General features: G+C 54.4%; 1 protein-coding gene across 1 annotated transcript in view; it reads right to left on the bottom strand.

Annotated features, from left to right (window-relative positions):
• Nucleotides 1-874: 874 nt before the first annotated feature.
• Nucleotides 875-22,902, bottom strand: part of LOC310885001 (P2Y purinoceptor 2-like) — a 33,685-nt gene continuing 11,657 nt past the window's right edge. Inside the window, exons 3-8 of the mRNA XM_083807716.1 lie at nucleotides 21,616-22,708; nucleotides 15,374-18,396; nucleotides 13,427-14,543; nucleotides 5,083-13,279; nucleotides 4,314-4,655; nucleotides 875-2,999 (exon numbers count right to left, since the gene is read on the bottom strand). Coding sequence (XP_083663842.1) covers nucleotides 12,311-13,234 — 924 coding nt within the window. The 5' untranslated portion in view covers nucleotides 13,235-13,279; nucleotides 13,427-14,543; nucleotides 15,374-18,396; nucleotides 21,616-22,708 and the 3' untranslated portion in view covers nucleotides 875-2,999; nucleotides 4,314-4,655; nucleotides 5,083-12,310. The remainder of the gene's footprint in view (nucleotides 3,000-4,313; nucleotides 4,656-5,082; nucleotides 13,280-13,426; nucleotides 14,544-15,373; nucleotides 18,397-21,615; nucleotides 22,709-22,902) is intronic.

Genomic DNA, 22,902 nt, shown 5'->3' with positions numbered 1-22,902 from the left:
ATGGCTTGGGGCAGCAGGGACGGCTCCAGCCTGCAAGCGCAGGGTCCCACGCCTGCCCCAAACACCGCCAACGGGGCAGCTCACCAAATATTTGATGGATACCACAGCGTTGTTTAGCCACAAAAGCCTGCTAGGGATTTTAGCAAGGTATTCCTGCCACACAGTGTTAACACCTGGTTATTTGCATTTTGCTGTCCACCCTGGGATCAAGTCTTATCTCACCACGGTCTAATTCCAGCCATTTCCATAGCATAAACTCGACGGTACGCTAATAGCAACGAGCACAATTCCGACCTGGATCCCTGAGCCTCTTGAACCACCTTTTACCCTCCAGCCAACGAGCTCTGGGCTCTTTGCAAACAGCGGGCTCCTGCCCGCCCGCTCCGCGACAGGCACAGCAAACATCAGCCACCGCCGGGCACCCGGGCGAGGGATGCGTGAACAGCCCAAGGTCAGCGCGCCGGAGGGATGGAGGCAGGAGCAGGGATGTCCTTGTGTCTGTGAACGGTCACACATTAAATCTCCAGAGGACTTTGCAGAAGACTGTTTGGGGAGGGTTTTCTCCAGCTAGAGGACTGCAGGAGGAGCAGATCCCTGGTACGGATGAGCCATCACCTCCCTCATGGTGGCTGTGAAGCTCGGAGGTGAGCATGGGCTTGGCAGGGGTCGCACACGGCTCCATGCTGAGCCCCCTCCCCAGCACCTGGGTTTTGGGTTAAGCCACAGTCAGCAACCCCTGGGGAGCTCTGGCCGAGGCTGAAACTCTTCCAGGTTTTATCTCCTTGACTTTGAGGCTTTATCAGCCTGAGCGTTTCCCAGCCTTGCCAAGATACACCAAAGATATTATTAAAGCCTTTGCTTTATTAACAATAAAAGCCTTAGCAAATTTTCCAGGTTGAAAAACTTCAGGAACACAACATGCTCTACCAAGAATGGGTTAAACAGATACAAGCTGTGTGACTTTGGGCAAAGGACCCATCGCTGCCCACACCTTCCCCAGCCACAAGCAGCAGGGTGGGCACCTGGGGCTGGGGGTGCTGCAGCCTTGGGCAGTGGTCAGCCCCCCAGCGCCCAGACACAGCACAAAGCAGAGCTAGCAGGATGGAGAATTGGGTTTTTATTCAAAATTATCCTCCAGGAATCAGGGTGCTGCTCTGAAATGAGGGGTGCCCTGGTTTCATGGGTGAAATCTCCAAAGCACTGCCTGCAGCCCCAGGCAGGAGCGCTCCCTCTGCCCGCTCCAAACAGCACGTGCTGCTCTGTCCCCTGCCCAAACTGTTTGACGGGGAGATTAGAGGGAAGGCAAAGAGCAGGGTCGGCGTGGGGGAGCCCGGCACAAACACCATAAAGGGATTAGAGGGCAGGGGGCTGGGGGCGTGCGGGGATTTTCCTGCGCACCACTGGGGAAGGGGCGGATATCTACAGGTAGGGAAACACAAGGGGGATGCTGTAGGATGCTGGAGGTGGGTGTGCGCTCCCCAGCAGGTTTGCAATAACTTCCTGGGGCTGCTGCTGGGACGTGGCAGGATGTGGCCAGGGTGGGCCAGGTCAGCCCCGAAGGGTTTAGCAGGGGTGAGCCCGCTCTGGTGCTGAGGGACACGGCTGATCCGGCTGTCCCGTGGAGCTCACCCTGTTTGTGTGGCTGTGCTGCGGCACCACACACAAGCATCGCTGGGCGATGTCTCCTCGGGGGGGTGAAGCAGCATTTCTGCCTCCGCCACACGCTCACTTTTACACTTTTCCTACAAAACATCTGAAGTGACAGTTTGCATTCACAGTTAACACACATTTAAGCAACACAAATCTCGTTATGCCTGGATGTTTGCACCCAAACCACTTTCTCTTCATTCAAGCAGCAGTTACACCTTTTCCTATACACAAACGCACACACACATACACAGATAACTCCTTAGATAACTCACAGATAACTCTGCCGCACCAAAGCACAACCGGGCAACCCACCGTCCCAACTCAAATGGCACTTTGGCAGCCACCAGCCCTATTCTGGTAGCCCAGCTCCCAGCCTGGGCTCTCCCTGGGTCCATGAGCCTCCTGCTCAGGCTCACCCCAACTCACTCTCACCCTGATGGAAATTGAGAGACCCCAAATTGGGATTTTCCCACTTTTCCTCTCATCAAGCCCTGCTCTGAACCAAGCAAGGATGGATTTTGACCAGGTCCATGCTGTCCTCCAAGCTCCAAGTGCAGGCAAGGGGTAATTTTGGCACGGGATGAGCCTCTCCACCTCCAGATACGTGCTTTCTCTGGCACCAGCTGGATGCCAGCACAGCCAAGCCGTGTCCCTTCCCTGTGCATTGTCCGGGCTGGCTGGGGCAGCTCCGTGCCCAGCAGGTTTTGGAGGATGCCCTCCAACCGCAGGTGACCAGGAGATAACGCCTTGCAACACCGACTGACTGCGATGAGCCAGAGATGTGCTCAAGATCGCAGCAGGACCCAACTGCAGAGGCAGCGATTCATCACCAGCCTCACGTGAATGAGTCAGCCTCAGTGAGAGCCCCGGCTCCCACTCCTCACGCTGGGGGTGGTTTGCAGGAAGCTTCTGTAGATGGTTTTGGGGCTTATTTCCAGCTCCAGGGACACGCGGGCACTTGTTTCAGTAAGGTTGCTCCCAACAGGACGCAGAGCTTTTGCAAAGTCCCCGGGGCCCCTGCAAAGCCGCTGGCTCCTCCAGCCCTGGTGCCTGGAACAAACCCAACCGCCCTCCTTCAGCAGCATTTTTTTTTTTTGAATTTTCCTTTTTAATCCTACGGCAGTGACTTTAGGCTAAAGGGAAAGAAACTGGAGGAAAAAGGCAGACATGGCACTGGCACAGCCTCAGAGAGCTGAGGTGACAGGGTCTGGTCTCCAGCAGAACAGGGGGAGTTGCAAGTTGCCGACACGGGGAACACAAAGCGGCACCGAGCCTGGTCGATAGCTGAACACGAGCTGGGGGCTCACCCAGATCCCAGCTTTTTCTGCAGGGATGGGACCACCGCTGCCCTGTAAAAAAACATCCCCAGCATACATAACCATGTTTTATTTTTATTATTATTATTTTTAAACCATCGGCATTCATTTTAGCAAAACCAAACCTCCAGGCTCACCAAAACCCCCGTAACAACGAAGTGCTCTGAGCACAGCTGCCAAACAAGCACGTTAACCCTCTATACCCCACTTTAGTTATGATCAACAGCAAGGAACGCACCCAAGCACAAGGGTGAGTAGCACCCGCAGCCTCCTCGCCCAGCTGCCTTCCCAGCCCGTATCCTGTTTGGCAACCCAAATTTACAGCCTTACACAGATGCAAAGCTTTTTCACTTCCCTCGCCACTTGTGCTGAGCCTTTGCTGATGTCAGCCCCTGCACTCACAGCAGCGTGACTTGGTTTGCCAGGGTCGGGGACGGACAGACTTCAAGAGAAAACAGGAGCAGGTATTTAGTTGCTGTTTTTGGTGGTGTTGACCCCAAAATGGTGCTTTTCTCTGCAGAAGTAACATTATCTCTTTGCAACCACATGATTTCAGGAGCTGGATTTTTTTTTTTCTGTAAAGTTAATTAAGCACTTTAAAGGCAATTCTTGCAGCCTGTAGGATTTGGCCTTAGATACACAGAACCTTGAGGAGGTGCCCTGTAGTGCTCTGAGGCCATTAGTGCAGCAGGGGAGAAATTTCTTTGGCAAAAGCTTTATTTTGTTTCTTCTTACCACTGAAGGCCACCTCACTGCAGCCCTTTGCACAAACACGTTGCTTTTGCCAAAAGTTGGCTTTGAATTAGCCCGGAGGAAAGCAGCCTGGTGTGCATGAGTGCTTTGGGCTTGTGGGCGTTGAACCTGCCCAGGCTGCAGCTCGCTTCTTGTGGGGTGCCCGCCCTGCCCAATTTAAAACAAACGTGCCAACCCTACAAACTCCCTTGTTCTAGGAAAAGGCTCACTAAGAACTTTATTTTGGCCTGGTTCAGCCCATTTTACAAGCAGTTGTGTTTGAAAGGCGTTTCTGTTGTTCCCTAGCACAGCATCTCCATCCACGTTGGCTTTATTCCCAACGGGAGATGCTGCTGGTGCAGGTTTGCTTTGCTGCAATAGCAGCGCTTGGCCCAGAGCTCCCTGCCCCCTTGGGTGCCCATCCTATGCCTTCAGCCCAAAATTCCCCTGATCACTATGAAGCCCAAAGTGAAGCCTATTCCATCGCCCAAACCTTGGGAGCACTGCCCAGCATCACCCAAGGGCACGCTGGTGACGCAGCCATCAGTTGCCGCCTGCCTTTCGGGACTTCTGCTGCTGGAGCACATGGCACAAGTTTGGTGCCCGTGCACTTACCCCAACCTGGTTGATTAGCAGCACGTTGCATTTCCAGCTGCAAGGGAGCAGAGCAGGCAGCATCACTGCTCCCTCTCCTCCTTCGGTGCCTGCACGGCCGTTGCGTTGCCTCCTGCCCGGCCGTAGCGGGGCTCTGCAGTGAATCACTCCTCGATTCCACCTCCAGCTGCTGGCTCAGTAATTGCTCCTGGCTCACAAGCACCAAAGACAAACGGTCCAGGACCGGCCAGGCTCTGTAACAGGCTGCGTGCCTCCAAGCCTAATTACTGGTGTCATTTTGTGCTGTGCGTGCGTTCAAGCTGCTGCTGAAATGGGTGCTGCCTTCTCGTGCTGGGTCTAAAGCTACAGGGCCACAAGGCATCAGGGTAAGTCACCAAAAAACTTCAAACCCTCCATGTCCTTCTCTGCCCCTTGCAGCCAGACCCCACCACCGCTCCCTGCCCCCTCTGCTAATGACCCCATGGAGCAGCCCCTGGGGAGCTCGGCCATGCTGCTGCACCAGGAGCGGCCCATCTCCTTCTGCATCTTCCCTGCCCCAGACCTGGGGACGTCCCAAATCATCTTCAAGGGCTTTGGCCCCATCCTGCCTTGAACACATCCATCCCCTTCCAGCTCCCCTGCCCTCCCTGCACCGTTTGTGAAGGAGCAGAGCAGGGCACCAGGGACAGTCCCCAGGGTACCGCCAGCTGAGACCCACCAGCACCCCCCACAACCCTCCCACATCGCCACCTCTGCAAAAAGCCAAAATAACACCACATGCAGCCCTTACCAAGCTGAGCCCAGGGCTAGCACCATGACAGCTGAGTCCTGCAGCCCTTCATAGCCCCCGGCACCATCAGGATCCCTGCTCCCTCTCCCCAGCTTTGTGCCCTGGGGCAGCACCTCCCACCCCCAGCTGTGGGACATGATCGCCCTCATCCCACACCTGCCCCAGCTGCCTGAGGTTTGCTGCAGCCTTCAGGAGTGGGGGATGTCGGGGAAGGGTGCTGGGTGGCTGGGACGTGATGATCTGGGGGGCTAAAACACAGAGCTTTGGGACTTTTGGAAGCTCCACTGTTGATTCTTCATCACTAGAAGGAACAAAGGACGGGTGGATGGATGGAGCTGCGTGTGGATGGACAGATGGATGGAAGGAAGGAAGGATGGAAGGAACGAAGGATGGATGGATGGATGGATGGATGGATGGATGGATGGATGGATGGATGGATAGAGCTGCATGTGTGGGTTTATGGCCCCAAACTCAAGCCTTACGTGTTGTTGCTGGGGTGTTCCCACATCCTTTTTTTCCTCCTCCTGTGTGAACCCTGTGAATTCAGCTCTTCACTTCAAACCCCCCCGCTGTCCATCCCCAGGACAGGTGACAACCCTCAGCAGTCAGGCAGGGAGGGAAGCCGAGGCACAGCACACTGGGGTCTCGCAGCCGGCTGGAGGAGGTGTGTGGTTCTTTGTTTTTTCCTCCTTGAAAATAGGAGCCTGCCTCCAGTCTCACACAACGCTGTTCTCCTTCCTCTGCTTTCCTTTCCTGCTGCCCTGAGCTCTGTTTTCCCAGCTGTGTGGGTGCAGGAGCAGGGATGAGATTGCACTGATGGGGGATGCCCTTGCCTGATCCTCAGTGCAGGCAAGCAGCCACGCACCTGCCCCACAACCCAGGCTTCCCCGTGCTGATGCTCGGAGGGGACATCCCTGTGTTCCAGGGACCTGTGGGCACCGATGGTGGCACTGATAGTTTTGACTAATCCTTTTTAGCTGGATTGGGTTTGGAAAGGCTTCACAATGAGGAGAAAATAAATGTTGTCTTCTTCTAGGGGCCACCAGCGAGCATTCCTTTCCCAGCAGGTGTGGATCTGGGTGGGTTTTGTCTTAGTTCTGTTGAGGTCTCCCCAGCCTGGTGGACACCACGAGCCAGCTCGGCGTGTGGCTGGGCAGCGGGACAGGATTCAGTGAATGGCTTTTGTTAACCAGAAATGATGCCAGGGACATCTAAAGGCCACTCTCCACACAAATCCCTCTTGTAAACATTTCTTCCACATAAGCACCCGTTGGCGATCAGCCCCAAAGTGCTCAGAGCCCTCTCACCAGGACCGCAGCTTTGGGCCCAGCTTTGTTTGTGTTGGAAGCAGCAGAAGGCACTGCAAAGCTCCCTGTTTGCAGGGCTCGAGGGACACTCAGCATTTAAGTCTCTTGCCCCTGGCTCCATGCAATCACCCCCAATGCCCAGTCTGCAGATTTTCCATTTTCTGTTTTGTGTTCAGAAATAAACTTGAAAAAGCACCTCATTCCCTCCTGGAACACCCCTAATTAGTGATGAGAGCAGAGACTGCAACCCCTGCAACTGTTCTAAAGCTGATTTAGTGATTTACAGCCCCAGCTCTTGGTTTCTGAGCTGCTGGAAGAGGAAGCAAGCTTTCACAACAGCACCAAGCCAAGACAGCATCCAGTAAATGCCGTGGCGGGGATGAGCTGGGCTTTGGCATGGTGTGTTCATCCAGGCTGTGGTTGTGCGTTATCATCTCACAAACAGGAAGCCTGCTTGCAAGTCAACTACTAAAAATGTGGGGAAGCGGCCATCGGCGCTGCCGGGTGAGCAGGTTCTGGCAGCGCTGGTTGCCCACGCGCCAGCACGGAGCTGCTGGGCTCCTAACGCAACGCAGGCAGCATGTCCCAGCCCCGTGTGGCAGGCGAGGCCAAGGGCTTTCCCCAGCCCACGTCAGCAGTGTCCTTCCTCCCACTGTGCCTGCCGGGATGGCGCAGGAGGGCTCCCACGTCACGGGAACACCTCACTGTGGCTCGTCGTGGGCTGGCACCGTTTAACGTGCTGATGGGCTGGTATCTCCCCAGGGGAGGGAGGGGTCGAAGCAAAACTGGGGAGTCTGCGGAATGAAGTGTTTGCACCTGAAGCGACTGCCGTCTGCTGAAAACTTCGCTGTTTGGCTCTCCAGGGCAGAGCCCATCTGTAGCAACCCCGCTCCCATGCACACAATTTGCTGCTGCAGCACCACGCATTGCAAACCTCAGTGCAATGTGCCATACAACACACCATACAAGGCGAAACCATGCAATCAAACTGCAATGCAAACCTCAGCACCACGCTGAGCACCGTGCTTTGCAAAGACTGACACATGGTTTGGGTTTGGTGTCAGCTGGGAAGAAACCACTGGTTTAATCCAGAGGTTAAACTAAGCTGCACTGTGGAAAGGCACCATCCACTCATGCTCCAAGACGTTTCTGTGGTTTTTAGTGCTTTAGCAAACTCCTCACCCCCTTTGCTGTGCTGCTCAGCGAGCTTAAATACAAAAAGATAAACTAAAAGCTGGTGGATCTGCATGGGACCAGGATCTCTATGCCTCCAGGTTGTACAGAGGGACTTGGTGCCATGGTGGTTTTCTGGGCTTGGGTTCACCAGGGCTTGTCCAGAAGACCATCATGCTCTACAGAAAATCAGCAGTGGTGCTCCAGTCAGGCTTTTGTTCTTGTGCCCACCTTTTACCCTTGAGTGCAAGGACTCCAAAGCTGTGCTGAGCACGGGAAGGTTGTTTGGAGGATGAGGGATGCTGAAACAAGACCGCCTGCAGTGGGCTCCAGGCCTGAACTCAGCTAAAAGCCACCACAGAACTGCCTGTGGCTGTTCGCTAAATGGTCAAAAGGATTTGGGAGACCAGTAATAGGATTACAGAGCCTGCTCCTTTGGTCACCACTGTTCACATGAGCTCAGTCATTAACTGAACCCTTTACACTGTTCATCCTGGCCCAGTGATGCTCTGCCATGTGCACAGGGAGTAGGACCTGATAGCTCTTCCCTGCCTTAAAAAAACAAAAATAAAAACAAAACAATACAACAAAAAACACGATTGTTAATCACAAGCTGCTTCTGTGCACGTTTAACAAATGGCCTTATGAGAGGTTCATGCTGGGGCCAGTCTGCAAAGACAGGGCTAGAGCAGGCCACTCAGCCGGGCCTGCAAAGGCTGGGCCAGGCAGGGCCGCAGCCTTCACCCAGGGCCACGTCCCAACCTGGACACGGGCGTTCATTGCTGGTCACAGCCTGTCACACTCCTGCTGGGCTTCGGTTCCCCTCTCCCCTTCAGCCCAGCGACAGAGAGTTGGTGGAAGGAAACCCCCATTTGCTGCCCCCAGCCCTTGGCCACATTTCAGGGGTGAACCAGAGCTCAGAGCTGGGGGGAACCAACATGAGCTTAGACTGGAGTGAAGGAGATGGCATCAAGATCCTGAAACCTGGAAGTGGTAGAAATCGATGGTCCGAAACCATCAGCATCTTCACCTTTGCTCAAAGCTAGAAACAAACGGTGTCTGCCTTGCGAACCAGGTGCCTGGTGCGGCATTTGGGTGAGGCTTCAGATCCAGTAAAGGTGCAGCTATCAAGCAGTGATAACCTACATTTAACTAAGTAATAGTGTGGTTGTGCGCCTCATAAGTGCACGAGCTCATCTCAGAAAGGTGTAAGAATCATCTTAAAACATCAAAAGCTTAAAGGCAGTCTCCTTATAGCAAGCGAATAGGGACCATGATCCCAAAAGATTCCTTAAGATCAAACACGTCTGAAACGGACACAGTACTCGAGAACAGGACACATTACTCTAGGCCACACCTGGAGCGCTGGGGCCAGCTCTGGGCCCCACAGAACAAGAAAGACCTGGACGTGCTGGAAGGAGCCCAGCAGAGGGCCACCACGATGTGGAAGGGCTTGGAGCCCCTCTACTGCAAGGGGAGGCTGAGAGCTGGGACTGCTCGGCCGGGAGAAGCGGAGGCTCAGGGGGGATCTCATCAACATCTATAAATACCTGAACGAAGGCACAACAAAGAGGGAGCCAGGCTCTTTTCCATGGTGCCAAGTGCCAGGACAAGCATCATAGACTATCCCAAGTTGGAAGGGACCCACAAGGATTGTCGAGTCCAACTCCAAGAGGCGCTGGGCAGAAACTGGAACACAAGAGATTCCCCTGGTCATCAGGGAGCATTTATTCGCTGTGCAGGTGATGGAGCACTGTCACAGGTTGCTCAGAGAGCTTGTGGAGTCCCCTCCTTGGAGATCTTCTAAAGGCACCTGGATGTGGTCCTGGGCACCCTGCTCGGGATGGCCCTGCTGGAGCAGGGGTTGGACCAGAGGGACCCAGTCATGCTGTGATTATGTGAAATGGGATGCTTTCACTGCAGTTACCAAATACTAACAGCTCAAACCCAGAAAAGAGGATTTGTGATCATGCTTATGGTAGAGTTGGGTTTTTAAATGTAGGATGAGATAGAGTCACATGCAAGACTGCAGACATGTTTTGGTGCCCAAGCATTGGCTGTAGCTGTACTTGCCTGAACAGCTGCTGGTATTCAAGCCAGCTGTCCTGGCTGAATTACTGACTGCCAGTTCATTAAGAGCAGGAAGGTGAATGTTGACCAGGAAAGCATTTTGCATCAAAATTATTCAGGCTATGCTCCCTGGTGGAACAAAAAGGGATTATCCTGATGTGGTTCCTCCCCATCACTTGCTCGCCTGGGTTTTGAATATGAGTCTTCAGCTTTCTGTTGGCCACTTTGGCAAATGCTGTGATCGGGGACAGGGACAGTCACCCTTTCCACAGGCACATACAAATGCCTCCTCATTTATGTATCAGCTCAACACAAAAATATTTCCTCCTTCAAGCAGGAGCCCGAAACCAAGCTGCTGCTCGCTGCCACCCACATGCCCATGCAAGGCAGGACTATGAAGCTTGCCTGGATGTTGCAATAGGACCCATCCAAGAGCAGCATTACTAACAGTAAGGAACAACACCTTCCGTCTGATCACGCAAGGGATTGACTATCATTATAGTCACAAATCAAACTAAGCTGCACAACTCCCCCCTGGAAGGCAGGCAGGCAGGGATTAGCCAAAGAATTAATTAGGAGAGAGAAGCAAAGTTAGAAAATGAGTCTCCTGGTCACTTCTGGGTGCCCTTGGTAGCAGTTTCCAGGATGACTGCATTATTTATTGGGTTCTGCGGGCAGTCAGCTGGCCACAGCTCCGCTGATGGACCAGAAGGGAAGGCGCAGGCATGGAGGCAGATCCAACAGCTGAGACATCCAAATCCAACCTGAAGTGGGGTACTGGGAACCAAAACCTTGATGAAAATTCCAACCACAGCCCGGTTCCTCTTAGGTGATGAGGTCTTGCTCCCTGTTGTCCTGCCAGCAGCAGACACTACAGCATCTTCCAGGAAATCCAGACAAAATCGAGATCTCTGTGCCTGGCTTTGCTCATACAGAAAGTAAGCTGTGGGCATGATCTGCGGCTGTAGGTTTTCAGTTGAAAGAGGCAAGACAGAAAAAGGAAGGGCAATTAGATGCATTTCAGAGATGGAGAAGTGAAATTTGGATCCAGTCTCATGCTCACAAAGTGTATAGCAAAGCCTAAAAATAAACCCTGAACATTCAAGCCATTGCCTTATACCCAGCCAGCCTCTCCTCTCTCTGCCTCCTTCTTTGCCATGGTTTGCCACCCTATAACAAAAACGTGCTCAAATGTGCAGCTCTGTTTATTCAGCACAACTCTGCTTGGCTGGGTCTGTTTTACAGAGAGGTGAATTGAGCCAGGGCACAGGGAAGGGCTGGAGCACATGACCCCAGGGGAAGTGACATTACAGCTCTGCCCACTCTTTTAAGTGCTATTTTTGCACCTCACTTTCCATTATGAGTTTGGAGCTGCGGCAGTCAGAGCCTCCAACACTCTCACATCCTCCAGTGTGAAACCCGGTTTAAAAGAAGCCCGCTCCCCCACAAAATTATATACATTTTAAAAGTTATACTGTATTTCTAACCTGCAGACACCCTGAGCAGCCCAAGAACTGCCGGCTCCTCCACCTCGGCTGACCCAGCAGCCAGCTCAGCAGTTCTGCCCCCACGAGCTCAGGCTCTTCCACTCCCCCTGCTCCTGCAGCAGAGAGCAGCCACTTCCCACCACCCCGAGGGAGAAGCCACTGCCCTGGGGCTGCCATGCTCCCAGAGCACAGGCACCCATCTGCATGGCGCGATGGAAGAAGGAGAAGACCATGAAGCACAGTTCCCTGCCGCAAGGTAAAGGTGCCAAGGATGAGAGCAGCCACAGGGCTGGGGGCTTGCCAGGCAACGTGCCCGAACAGGACAAGCACGGCCTTTGCGTTCAGGCTCCAGGTTTCTGCACCCTTTACCCAACACTTTTGTTCTCCCTTGCTGCCACTCAGAGGGGGGTGAAGCAAGTTCCTTGCAGGCTTTCAGCCCAGCCTTTGTGGGACAAGGGCAGACTGACGAGAGGGGCGCACACAATCCTGTTCCTGAAGACCTTCCAACAGACTGAGTCCAGATTTCCTACCAGGCTGATGAAGCACCTTTCCCCATCCACACACCTCCGGCCTGTACCCCTTATCCGTGGCTCAATATCTGCCACTTTGTCCTTCCATCTGGAAAGAGAAAATGCATGGGTAAGGGGGAGCCTGGCCCCAGCCCGGTGGTGCATGGGGCTGGGGAGATGCTGGTGCCCAAGGGTGCCTGGACAGGGGGCATTCTGTGGGTGCTGGGACCTGCACCCTCCTCAGCTCCGCGCACACGCAGACCCTCCTCCCCAAAAAAGCACAAAAACATTCACAGTCAGGAATTCACAACAGTTTTCACTGGACTTTCTCCTGATTTATGACTTGAGGTGTAAATTCGCTCCCTAATCCCCCCTTGTACCCAGCAGGGCTTGGCTCTTTCAGCACTCTCAAGAAACTCATGTACGAGAGGTCCAACCAGCTGGGGTACGGCCAGGAGCTGTGCATAGTCAGAGCTTCCTTACAGCCCAGGGAGCCCCTGCCTGCAGGAACAACCCCTTGGTGTCACTGGGGGAACACAGAGAAACCCCCAGGTCCTGCAATGTTGCCAGGCTGAACTGCTGCTGGTAGCTCTGGGGACCTGGGACAGAAAAAAGGAGGGAGAAGCTCAGGGTTCAGTTCTTCAGCATCTGCCCTCGGGGAGCTCCCAGCTCCCTGCCACACTCACTTGGTGCCCCAGTGTTTGCGGAAGGAGTCAGCAAAGCTCTTCTTAAACTTGTCATTGGCAAACACATAGATCAGGGGATCCAGGCAGGTGTTTGCCATGGTGAAGACCCAGCTGATGTAGTAGGCAACTTCCACTTGGTGCAGGAGCTTGCAAGACATGTCGTAGTACTTCACAACGACGCCTATGGTCCTGCAGACGTGCAGAGGACCAAAGCAGATGGCAAAAATCACCAGAGACACCGTTATCATCTGCAGAGACCTGTTCTTCATCTTCTTACCTCTGGAGCTTCTCTTGGCTGCTTTAGCAATGGCAGCTGCTAGCAGAGCACCGCAGGTCAAGGAAACAGCAAAGGGCAGGAGGACAGAAAACACAACCACAACCATGTTGTAGACTAAGTAAACAGAGGACAACTCCGACTGGTGAATATTCAGGCATCTTTCTGAGCCATCAATAACCGAAGTTTTAAGGACGAAGAAAAAAGGGAGCCCTTGGACAAAGAGGACGAGCCAGACGAACAAGCACAGCTTTCTCAAGAAGGTTTTCTTCTTCCAGAGGGACTTGCTCTTGTACCGAACAACCACAAAGTACCGGTGGATGCAGATGAGCGTCAGGAAATAGATGCTGCCGTACATGTGGGTGCTGTGCAGGAAGACTTCGAGCTGGCAGAGAAATTGGCCAAATGGCCACTGGTTGTCAAGGCTGAGGTAGGAAATCCGGAGTGGAGCAACAGGGATGACGGCGATGTCTGCCAGGACCAGGCTGAACTGGAGGATCATGCCCGAATCCCACTGCTTGATGTGGAAGCAGAAGACCCAGAAGCTCACGCCGTTCAGCAGGATGCAGCCCAGCAGGAGAAGGGTCCCCAGGGCAGGGATGGCGGGGTGCAGCCCCTGGGGCAAGCAGTCCGAGCTGGTGTTCATGAAGGCGAGCGAGGCCAGCAGCTCCTCGGACACCTCCGTGCTGACCTGCAAGGGTTGGGGTGGAAGAGAGAAAGCAGTGAAACCACCCGAGCTCATCTTCTTGCACACAAAGGCTGAGCTGCATCAGAGGCGGGTTTTCAAACACTGTCGCTGAGGCTGAAGATCTGTGGCCAAACAATGACTATTAATTACCACAGGCACCACAGAGGAGGCCTGGCAGGTGCAAGGGGCCACGTCCTGCTCTTCACAAGCAAGCACGACCTCGTGGTAATCGGACCTGACCCCGCCACGCTCAGCTTGGCTTCCTCTGCTTGTGCTGCAAAAGAAAGAGAAAAGGCAACAAAGGAACCACAGGAGCAGCTCACAAGTTCACTGCTACTAACTGCTCACAAGAGAAGATGAAATGAATGATGCTGTCACTGCCTGGCTCCAAAAGCCTCTGCATTTAAAATCCCTTGCAAGAGCCCAGCATCACCCACACTACAATCATTTAGCAGGTTTTGTTACAGCGCAACTGGCAAGCGGCCGACTGAATTACCCCACCTTCTGCTGCCAGACTTCACCGCCCGGCAGACAGAGCAGCTCCCGCACACCCACCCCGCTCAGCTGCCGCATCTGAAATCCTCGCACTGCCCGCCAAGCACAGCGGGACACCCCAGCAGGTGCAGGGCGCTGCACAACCTGGCCCAGGGAGCAGCTCCGGTGTCTGCCTCCAGGAGGGAGGACCATGGGGCTGCTGCTTCTGCTGCTCTCCACCCCGCTGGGTTTGTGCCTTTTAGGTCTCGTTATTTACTGCACAAGGAGCTGGGGGCTGCCCAATGCCATCCCGGGGCTGTGCTTTCAGCCAACAACACTCGCCACCGTGGGATGACCCGCACTGCTGTCCCGCTCCTCGGCAGCAGCGATGGTGGGGCGAGGAGCAGGACCACCACAGCAGTGCCGAGCCTGCTCCTTTTTGGCACGCAGCCTCCGAGCCCTTCGGGGTCTCACCAGCAGGAAAACTTTCCCCAGCCGCTTGGGAGCCTCAATCCTTACCTGGATGAGCCTGAAGTCAGACGCTTTTCTTTGCCTAAGTTTAAGCACTTGGCTTTAAAGCCTGGCTCTCTGGGAGCCATCGCTCACGCTGCCTTTAGGGTATGAGCCCACCACTCCTGAGCATCCCCCGGTGCTCAGCGCCGCTCTGGGATGCAGCCCCTGTGCCCAGGGATGGACCACAGGGAGAAATGGGGCGTGAAGGTGTTTTCACAGCTGATGCATTTTCAGGCAAAGGCACCTTTGGTCTCTCTTGGATTCTGTCGTCCAGAGAAACCTGCGATTAAACCAGACCTTTCTGTTTGCTCAGGACTGGCTGGATGTGGTGGGTGATGGATATGGCCTGAGAGGCTCAGAAAGGGCTGAGAACCAGCCGCCCACAGGGTGCCACCTCCTCACTGCAGCCTTTAACTCTCCTTTTGGTGAAAACAGGAGTTTAAACCCATGGGCACTATGGGTTAATAACCAGCACTCCGCTGGTTTAGCCAACACCTAAAGACAGTGCCTTCTAATGCAGAAATGTGTATGGCTATCGCAGACACACCTTTGCATTAACAGTTTGCTCACCTCTGTCTTTTTTGCCCTAGAAGTGAAGCTTTCCAAAATTAAGCATTGTTTGTAAATCAGTTTTTGTTGCTGCTATCATCCACAAGGATTTGCAACCGATCCAGAAAACCCAAACCAGGGCTGCCCCGTTGCAGAGAGCTGGCGACAAGCAGAGCCTTTCCTTCCTTCCCGGAGCAGAACCACTGCAGCTGCAGTGACCAGCCTGGCTCTGGGGGTAGCAAACACCCCTCAGGCTCCTCGGCCTCACTTTCCCTGTGCTAGTGAGGGCTGGGATTGATGCCTGGGTTCACCCTGCCCTCTAGAAAGTGAGTTTACATATAGGCAGTAATTTCTTCATGAAAGAAACAGAGCCTCCCTCCTCTGAGTAAGAGGAGAAATTAAAAGCAGTAAGAAGAAAACAAATAAGAATTACTCAAAAAAAAAAGAAAGAAAGAAAGAAAGAAAAGCAATCAGAATTGACTTACCAAGGAAATGCAGAAAAAAAATGAATTTTCACTTACCTTGAAGGTGAATCACACAAGCCATTAACCATACACTTACCTCAAAAACAGCGCTAAGGATCAGAGCAGGACCTGGAGAGGAGGAATGCAGAGCAGCACCCAGCCCTGCCTCTCAGCACAGCAGGGATTTTGCTCCTTCTTTATGTACAAAATTCCCCTGGTTTAGCCCGTCACCCAAAGGCGAACTCCTGCTGCTCCACCCCAGAGAGCTCTTTGGGGCCAGAGGGGAGCGGTCCCCACGGGTCACGCCAGGGCTGGTGGCACCGCGGTACTTGGATCCCTCCCTGCGCCCAGCCACCCGGGGATTTCTCTGGCTTGACATGGAGGGGCAGGACTTCTCTGAGCCATTTCAAGGCAAAAGGGAAGTTTCTAAGAAAGCGGTGGTTTGGAGCACAGCCTGCAGCCCACGGAGCCTAATCATAGCAGTGGGACAGCATCGACCGCAGTCTGAGCTGCACGCGGGGACTTCCACCTGCAGCACTCTGCAGCGCCCCACGAGAAGCCTTGAGCGAGGGCTGCGGCGTGGCTTACAGTAAGTACTTTGTTCGTTTCTTATTTTATTCTTTTTCTTTTAAAGCACAGAACGTGGCCGCGGGGCTGCCTCCGGGCTGGCTCTGGTCTCTGTGGAGCCCACCGCCTCTGAGCTCTTTGCCATCATCAGCTCCCACCGCAGGAGCGCTCCTCGGGCAGGAGCTTCCCCGACACAGCTGCAGAGCAACCTGGATATTTGTGTGAGAAGGGAAAAAAAAAAAAAAAAAGGGAAAAGAACAAAGCAAAGCCTACAACCATCCAAAACAAGACTCTGGATTGCAGCCACATGTTCCTCTGCGGAAAAGACAAGAAAACAAGCATTTGTGTTACAAGTTCAGCATTCGAAGATGCTTTTAGCCCTACTGAGTCACCGCTTACGCTGCCAGCAGCCACTGCCTGTGCTGGCTCCCAGGCTGCGAAAGCCGTGAAGAGACATGTAAGGGCTGAACGAGAAAGGAGATGATGTAAACAAGATGTATGTAAAAGAGTTTATTGGAAGGAAACAGGAGGGTATTTACAGGGATAAATCCAGCATGTGATCAGCAAAGCAAGGCATTCCTGTCCCTTCCCAAGGGTGCGGCCCTTTGGACATCTCGGTCCCATTTGGGGCCGCCTGCCCTGCTGAGGCTGGGAGCCCAGCCATGTCCCGCACCACTCCAGGAGTTAAGGTACACACCTCTGCATGCTGATCGCTCCCAGCAGATTCCCCCAGACCAGCAGAAGGGCAGGCAGAGCACCCAGCCACGTCCCCCACAGGCTGGGGGCAGGCTGAACGCCAGGAAAGCAAAGCCCCCACCACCCAGAAATGCTTTCCCACTGTTATTCCCCCCCCGACATCTTCTCTTCGTTTGTTCTGTTCTTTGTGGACGCACCTGTGTGTACTGGGACAGGCAGTGGATGCCTCGGGGATAGCCGCAGTGTCCCAGAGCTGAGGCACATCTTTGCAAGTTTATCCTTTGGGATGTGCAGAAAGCAGGTTCCTTGCTACTTCTAGCTCCTTTCTCAAAAAAATCTCAGAACTGAAGACAAACTCCACCTCACAAGGCCAGAACTTCATCTCCTGTAGGAGCAGAGGTCTGCATCCAAGCTACTTTCCAGCTTGCCCAGGCATCTCAGGAGCAGGGTGCCTCCAGCTTCCTCCTGCTCGGGCTCCGGGTGTCCCACTCAGGCACAGATCTCTGCCCTCGCCCAGGCGCTTCCTGCAAGCTTCAGCAAACGCAGCCCCCACCGCAGGAGCGCCTCGCACACAGCCGGGAAGCAGACGGACATGCAAATGCAGCAGGTGGCTACTTCGGCATAAGGAATGCCTGGTTCTGAGTCCCTTTCCTATCTACTGCTGGATAACGCGTCTGCGAGCCTGAGTCAGGCTTATAAATGGTTGGCAACAAGAAAAACAGGCTGTGTTTGAGCCAAACGTTATGTTCAGCAAACAAGGCAGTCAGTTTTGCCCTGAACATTTGCTGTTAGGAGCCTGGTGTCAGAATCCTGCCAGCGCTCAGAGATTCCCAGTTCTGCACATGACTGTAAGCAGGGCGGCAGGACGCGAGGACTGACTCTTGCCTCTAAAATCTAATTTTATGTCTAAATCACAGACTAATAAAAGAGCAATACTGTATTCTTTTGCCATCTATCTGCTCATTAGAAAGTCACTTTTACATTTGCCTCGACTGCTGGGAATGCTGCAAAGAAATCTAATTACAAGGTCATTGCAGCAAATTGCCTTCAGTGGCATAGCTCTGAGTCACCAGTTCAGGGTGCTTTCCTTCCTCCAGCCCAGAGCCACCCACTCAACGGTGGTGACGAAAAGCAGAAAGAACGTACAGACCCCCGTGGCTGAGACTTAACAGGGAGCCAGCATTTCCGCAGCAATGAGTGCCATCTCTTTGGGTGCTGCTGTGGAAGCACGTCCCTCTGGGGCTCTGGGGACGGGTCACCAGCGGGACACCAAAGCCTTCCATCACTTTGGGCAACGCTGCTCACCAGCCACGCAGCCCTCGGGTGGGCGAGAGGAGACTGAAACCCTTTGGAGGCTTCCCACGGCTGCCCAAGGAGCAAATTTCATTAATTTCATTCTGCCCCAAAGCAACCTGCTCTCCATCTACCCAGCCCTTTGGGAAGAAGAAAGAAAAGTCACCTCGCTGCGCTGGGTGCAAAAACCTCATCCGGGGCCACTGCTGCTGGCTGGGGGCACCTCCCCAGCCCCTCGCCACGCAGCGCTGGGTCCCTGCGAGGAAGGGGCTCTTTCCTTCTCGGCCACACCAGGCTCAGGGGAAGGAGAAAGCTGCAGGGCACAGCTCACGGTGCCTATGAGACACTCTCCCACTGGCTGCTTCACAGTAGTCGGTGTGGGCCGCACGAGGGGTGGTGTCTTCGAGCTCGGGAGGCTCTCCCCATGCCCCCCGACAGACCTCGGGGCATCCTCACGCCTTCCTGATGATCCGTCCCGGTTTCCTCCAGTCCCGGTACCGCTCCCTGCGCACCGAGTGGACCAGCGGCCTGGAGAAGCTGGAGTGGTTCGGTCTGGTGGCGCTGCTGGTGAGGAGAAAAGTGAGACAGCGTCAGAGGCGTGGGTCGGAGCCAGGGACATGTCCCCTGCATCTATGCCCGGACCTCAGAGACCAAGGGGTGGCAGCTGCAGGGGTATGCGCTGAAATTCCCTGCAAAAAGGGGGGCATGGGGGTGATCTCTGGGGCTGGCAAGTAGAAATTTCCCCTCTTTCTAGATCCTGCTCAGCACCGCTCCTCCTGTGATCCCCAATAACTCCCCACCGTGCCCACAAGCAGCAGAGGGGGCTGGTGGAGCCGTGACCCCTTCTGTGGCCGAGGAAAACAGAGCTGGTGAAATGCTGTGAGCGGGAGAAAAAGCTGCTTTACGCCAGAGCTCGTTACTATTCGCCATCCACAAAAGGAGGACGAGCCCTGAAATCCCTGCCTGTGCTGCAAGTGCAGCCAAGAGACAGCTCTGTCGTGTCCTAATTAGCTTGCTGGTTTATAACTTCATTTCCTAATTGGTTTTCAGATTAATTACTTTAAACTGGCAGGCTGGGGAGGTGGCAGGAGGCGAAGCTTCACCTGACAGTGCCAGCCTCCTCTCCCAGGGAGGTCTGGCTTCTGGGGCTGAGCTCTTACAGGAAGGCTTTGGGTGACCTTCTTGGCAACGCCTGCAAATCCTAAAATTCAATAATCCCCGAATCTTGGATGGCACCAGCCCCTTGCTCACGTTGCCCCTGGCAGGAGGTGGAAACGAGCAGCACAGAGGCATTCAGGGCAGGATGCAGCTCCGTGGCTGCCCGCGCTGGGACCCGTCGGCCGAGCTCGCCCAGGCACTGAGCTACGCACACTCAGCCCCGTGCAGGTGTGGGCGTGCGGCCACTTTCTATCCCCTAAACCAACGCAGATGCCGTGGTTTTCTTGGTGCCAGGGCTGCATCAGCTGCCAGCAGACGGGTGACCGGGGCTGGCAGGAGGCTGCTGCGGGCAGATGGTGCCTGGCCCGGCGCTGAGCCGCGTGGTGGGAAAGCCGCCTCTGAGCTGGCTGGCGCTGCCCCTGCCCTGCCGATGGAGCTCTACAGATGTGAAAACCATTTCTGAGCGCTTCCTAAACCCAAGAATATACTGAAGGGTGAACGTCTGGCACCAGCTGTGCTCTCTGAGCACTGGGAAACCTGGCCACAAGGGCTCATCACCCGAGAAAGCTTCACCAGGCGCTGCCTCATCGCGGCAGCGTGTAGCGGCCACCACGAGCCCAGCCCCTGCACACGCTCTCCCTCCCCTACCGACACTGAGCTGGTTTTAAATCTGCTCAGCCCCTCCCCGGGACAATCTTACTTCCACTAAAAGGATCCCAGTTCATCCCATAATTTCACTTCTCCCCGCCGCAGAGCTTCTCCTGCTGAGGGTGCAGCCTGTGAAGGCTCTGAGTGACGCATGCAGAGCTGGCGGCTCTGCTTTCCCAGTCTGGCTGGAGTCAGCTAAAGGAGCAAAATGATGCCGTGGCCAGCACCTCTACAGGGACACAGGGTGCCCAGAGATGCCCTTTCCCCAGCTGTGCCACAGCCCAGCCACCAAAGGGACCAGCAGGTGCCTACAGCCTCCCCGCCCACCTTCTGCCCTGTGCTCCAGCACGAGCCCTTGCATCCATCCTGCGGCCACAGCCAAACGTCCTGAGCATCGCCACGAGTCACCGCAGTGACTAGTCCAGGCCAGGTACAACAGGGACAGGCACAAGGGCTGGGCTGGGCTTGGATGGGAAAGGCAGGGACGTGCCCAGGGTGCGGGGCCCTGCGCAAACCCTCCTGCCCGGTCCCAGCTCCCCAGCAGAGGCTGGGTCAGATGCCAGCCCCCAGGGATGATTTTGTTTCTGGTGGGGTGCCTTGTTCCCTTAGGTTCTCTTCGAAAGCTCCATCCTACGACATTATCCTGCCTACTGAATGCAGGTTGTTTGGTGGCTGCTGGTAAATAAAATATTCATTAGGTTTTTCCGCATCACATCCGTTTGCTAGCATTGGGTTGCCTCATACCCAGGCGAGTTATTCTCCAATACCTCCCTGTGCCCTTCCCTGAAGCCAGCGAGGCAACCTGTCTCTGTCCTCAGTTATAACCCAGCCAGTCCATCGCTTTCAAGCTATTTCTCCACTGGAGCTGCCTCCACCCATGGCTGCATTCCCAGTGCAAATCACGTTACTCGTACAACTGCACAGCACAAGGTGCAGTTCAGCTTTGCTGGTCAGGAAATTCAGCCAGCAAATTTATCCCTGAGCTGCAGATGAAGAGTCTGGCGTCTCCTGGCTAGCGTCTGCCAGCAGGATCTGGGGACAACCGGGGACAAGCTCGCACCACTGCCTTCCCCTCCGTGGAGGCACCGTCAGCGCGTGCAGCACGGGGCTGTCGCTGCGGCTGGGATGCTGCACATCACGGGATTAGGATTAACGGTGAGCCGCCAGCTCTGCTCGCTGTGCTGCGGCTGCCAGACCAAGAGCAAACTGGGTCACGGGCATCATCTTAGGTCCAAAGCCACAACACGTTGGTGCCACGGCCCGAGACCCAGCAGGAGGTGAATTTTGGATCCCAGGGTGCGAGTCTCTAACCATGCAGTCGACACAGAACTGCCGAGATATTTTTCTTTATAAGACAGTACTAAGACCATGATTACCCCAAGCACACCATACACTGTTTGCAGAAACATATATGTATTTTAAAGGTTCACAAGGTTTTCCTGTTATGGCCTTATTTCTAAAGCCTATTTTTGTTGTTGGGCAGAAAACAAGAAAGGGATTTGTGTAGTGGGCACAGCCCAGAGGGTGGGAGGAGACGGAGAGATAGTGACATGCACGCTGGTGATTTAGCGAGAAATACTCTGATTACAAAGTCCCTAGAGGTTTGTGTCTCATTGATGAGCATCTTGCCTAAAGTGGTACCCACATTTTAATCTTCAAGGCTTGTTGGTCAGGAACCTGAGTCATGGGGAACATGCTGAGCTGCAGCACATTGCCACAGAAAAGCAAATCACAAAAAAATGCCACACGAAAACAAATCCGTACCTCTGTGTCAAACGCACGGCGTGCTCAGACAACACAGGCTCAAAAGATTAACGGACCTAATCCTACCTGTGCGCATTGACACACAACTGACAGGCACATGCACACATCTACAGGGAGTGAGGTAGGCACACAAAAGGCAAGCTTCCCCACCAGAACATCCCCGCTTCAGGACCGAGCCGCTCACCCTTCGAAATCACAACAACAGCAACTCACCTAGAAGACCAAACCGGACCCGCCTGCTTCTTCGGCTTGGCTATCTGCTTCTGGTACTCCATCCAGCCACTCACCAGCTCGTGAAGGATCATCACGTAGAGGAGGAAAATAAGAATCCTGGGATCCATTCGTGGCACTTCGGGATCTGCTTCATTGGGTACAGGTGACATCTGATCCAGGGGGGCCAGCTGGAGGGGCGCCGCTCCTTCTGGCCGGGCTCTCGGAACCGGCGAGGGCTGGAGGCAGGAGCGGGTGGCTGCCGAGGAGCAGCCTCACGGCCGGGTTTCGTGCAGAGGCAATTAACGCCGTAACGATCTCCCGGGGGGGACGAGAGGCTGGTGCCTCTTGCGCGAAGCAGCATCAACACAGCTGCAGAGGCTCCGGACGCCTCCTTTAACGGGGTGGATCACATCTCCTGGGACTCCATCCCTTTTGTCTGCCTCTCACTCCTGCTTTGTCTGCATTACTCCGCAGCCATCGCCTTCCTTCACGTTCATGGCAGGAGCAGCCCGGCTCAGCGGCGGTGATTGGCTGCGGCGGGGGCGAGTTGGCTGCCGTGCCCGCAAGCCGGGAGCGGGAGCGCTGGCTGGCTGCGAGGAATACATTAAAACCAGTCAATGACTGGGGAATCTCCGAGCCGTCTCTTCCCAGCAGCTCAGGATTTTGGTCTGCAGTGAGCCAATGTTGTTTTGCAGCGTTACGGAGCGTTTTGCAGCGTTACGGAGTGTTTTGCAGCTGAGAAAGCTTTTCTGCTTGCTATTCTCGCAGTCTTATTTTATTCTCCTTGTTATTAGCCCTCGCTTAAATCTTTAGCTGCTATTCCCACTGTAGTAAAACCCTCGGGGTGTTCCCAATGGGCAGAAAAACCCTGCAGCCACAGCTCCCAGCCTTTTCCACACCAGAGCTCCTCTCCCGGCCCCTGGATCTCTTCCTGCCTGGCAGTGTAGGATCCTGTTCAGCTGAGGTGTCTGTGACACCGGGGCCCCAGGGCCTCTCCATTCCTGCCGCACAGAGCCCCAGGACACCACGCAATACACACACCTGGCATTTCCAGCAAGGCAAAATCATAGCTCAGTCTTGTTCAGACACTTGTCTATAAGGAAGGGGGAAAAAAAAGAAAAAATAAGCCCTTTTTTCATCATTTAAAATCAAGCCGTATCAATACCTGCCTTGTATTTCCAAGTGCACCTTACACAAAATTTACATTATTCCGTGGAATCGTTCCACGGGAGAAACAGTAAGCCCTCAGCAATTAGTTCACTACCAGGATTACCTGGAAGCAAGAAG

The sequence above is a fragment of the Anser anser genome (assembly GCF_964211835.1).
Source record: "Anser anser genome assembly, chromosome: 21".
Lineage (NCBI taxonomy): Eukaryota > Metazoa > Chordata > Aves > Anseriformes > Anatidae > Anser > Anser anser.
This window is presented reverse-complemented; position numbering and strand designations above follow the sequence as displayed.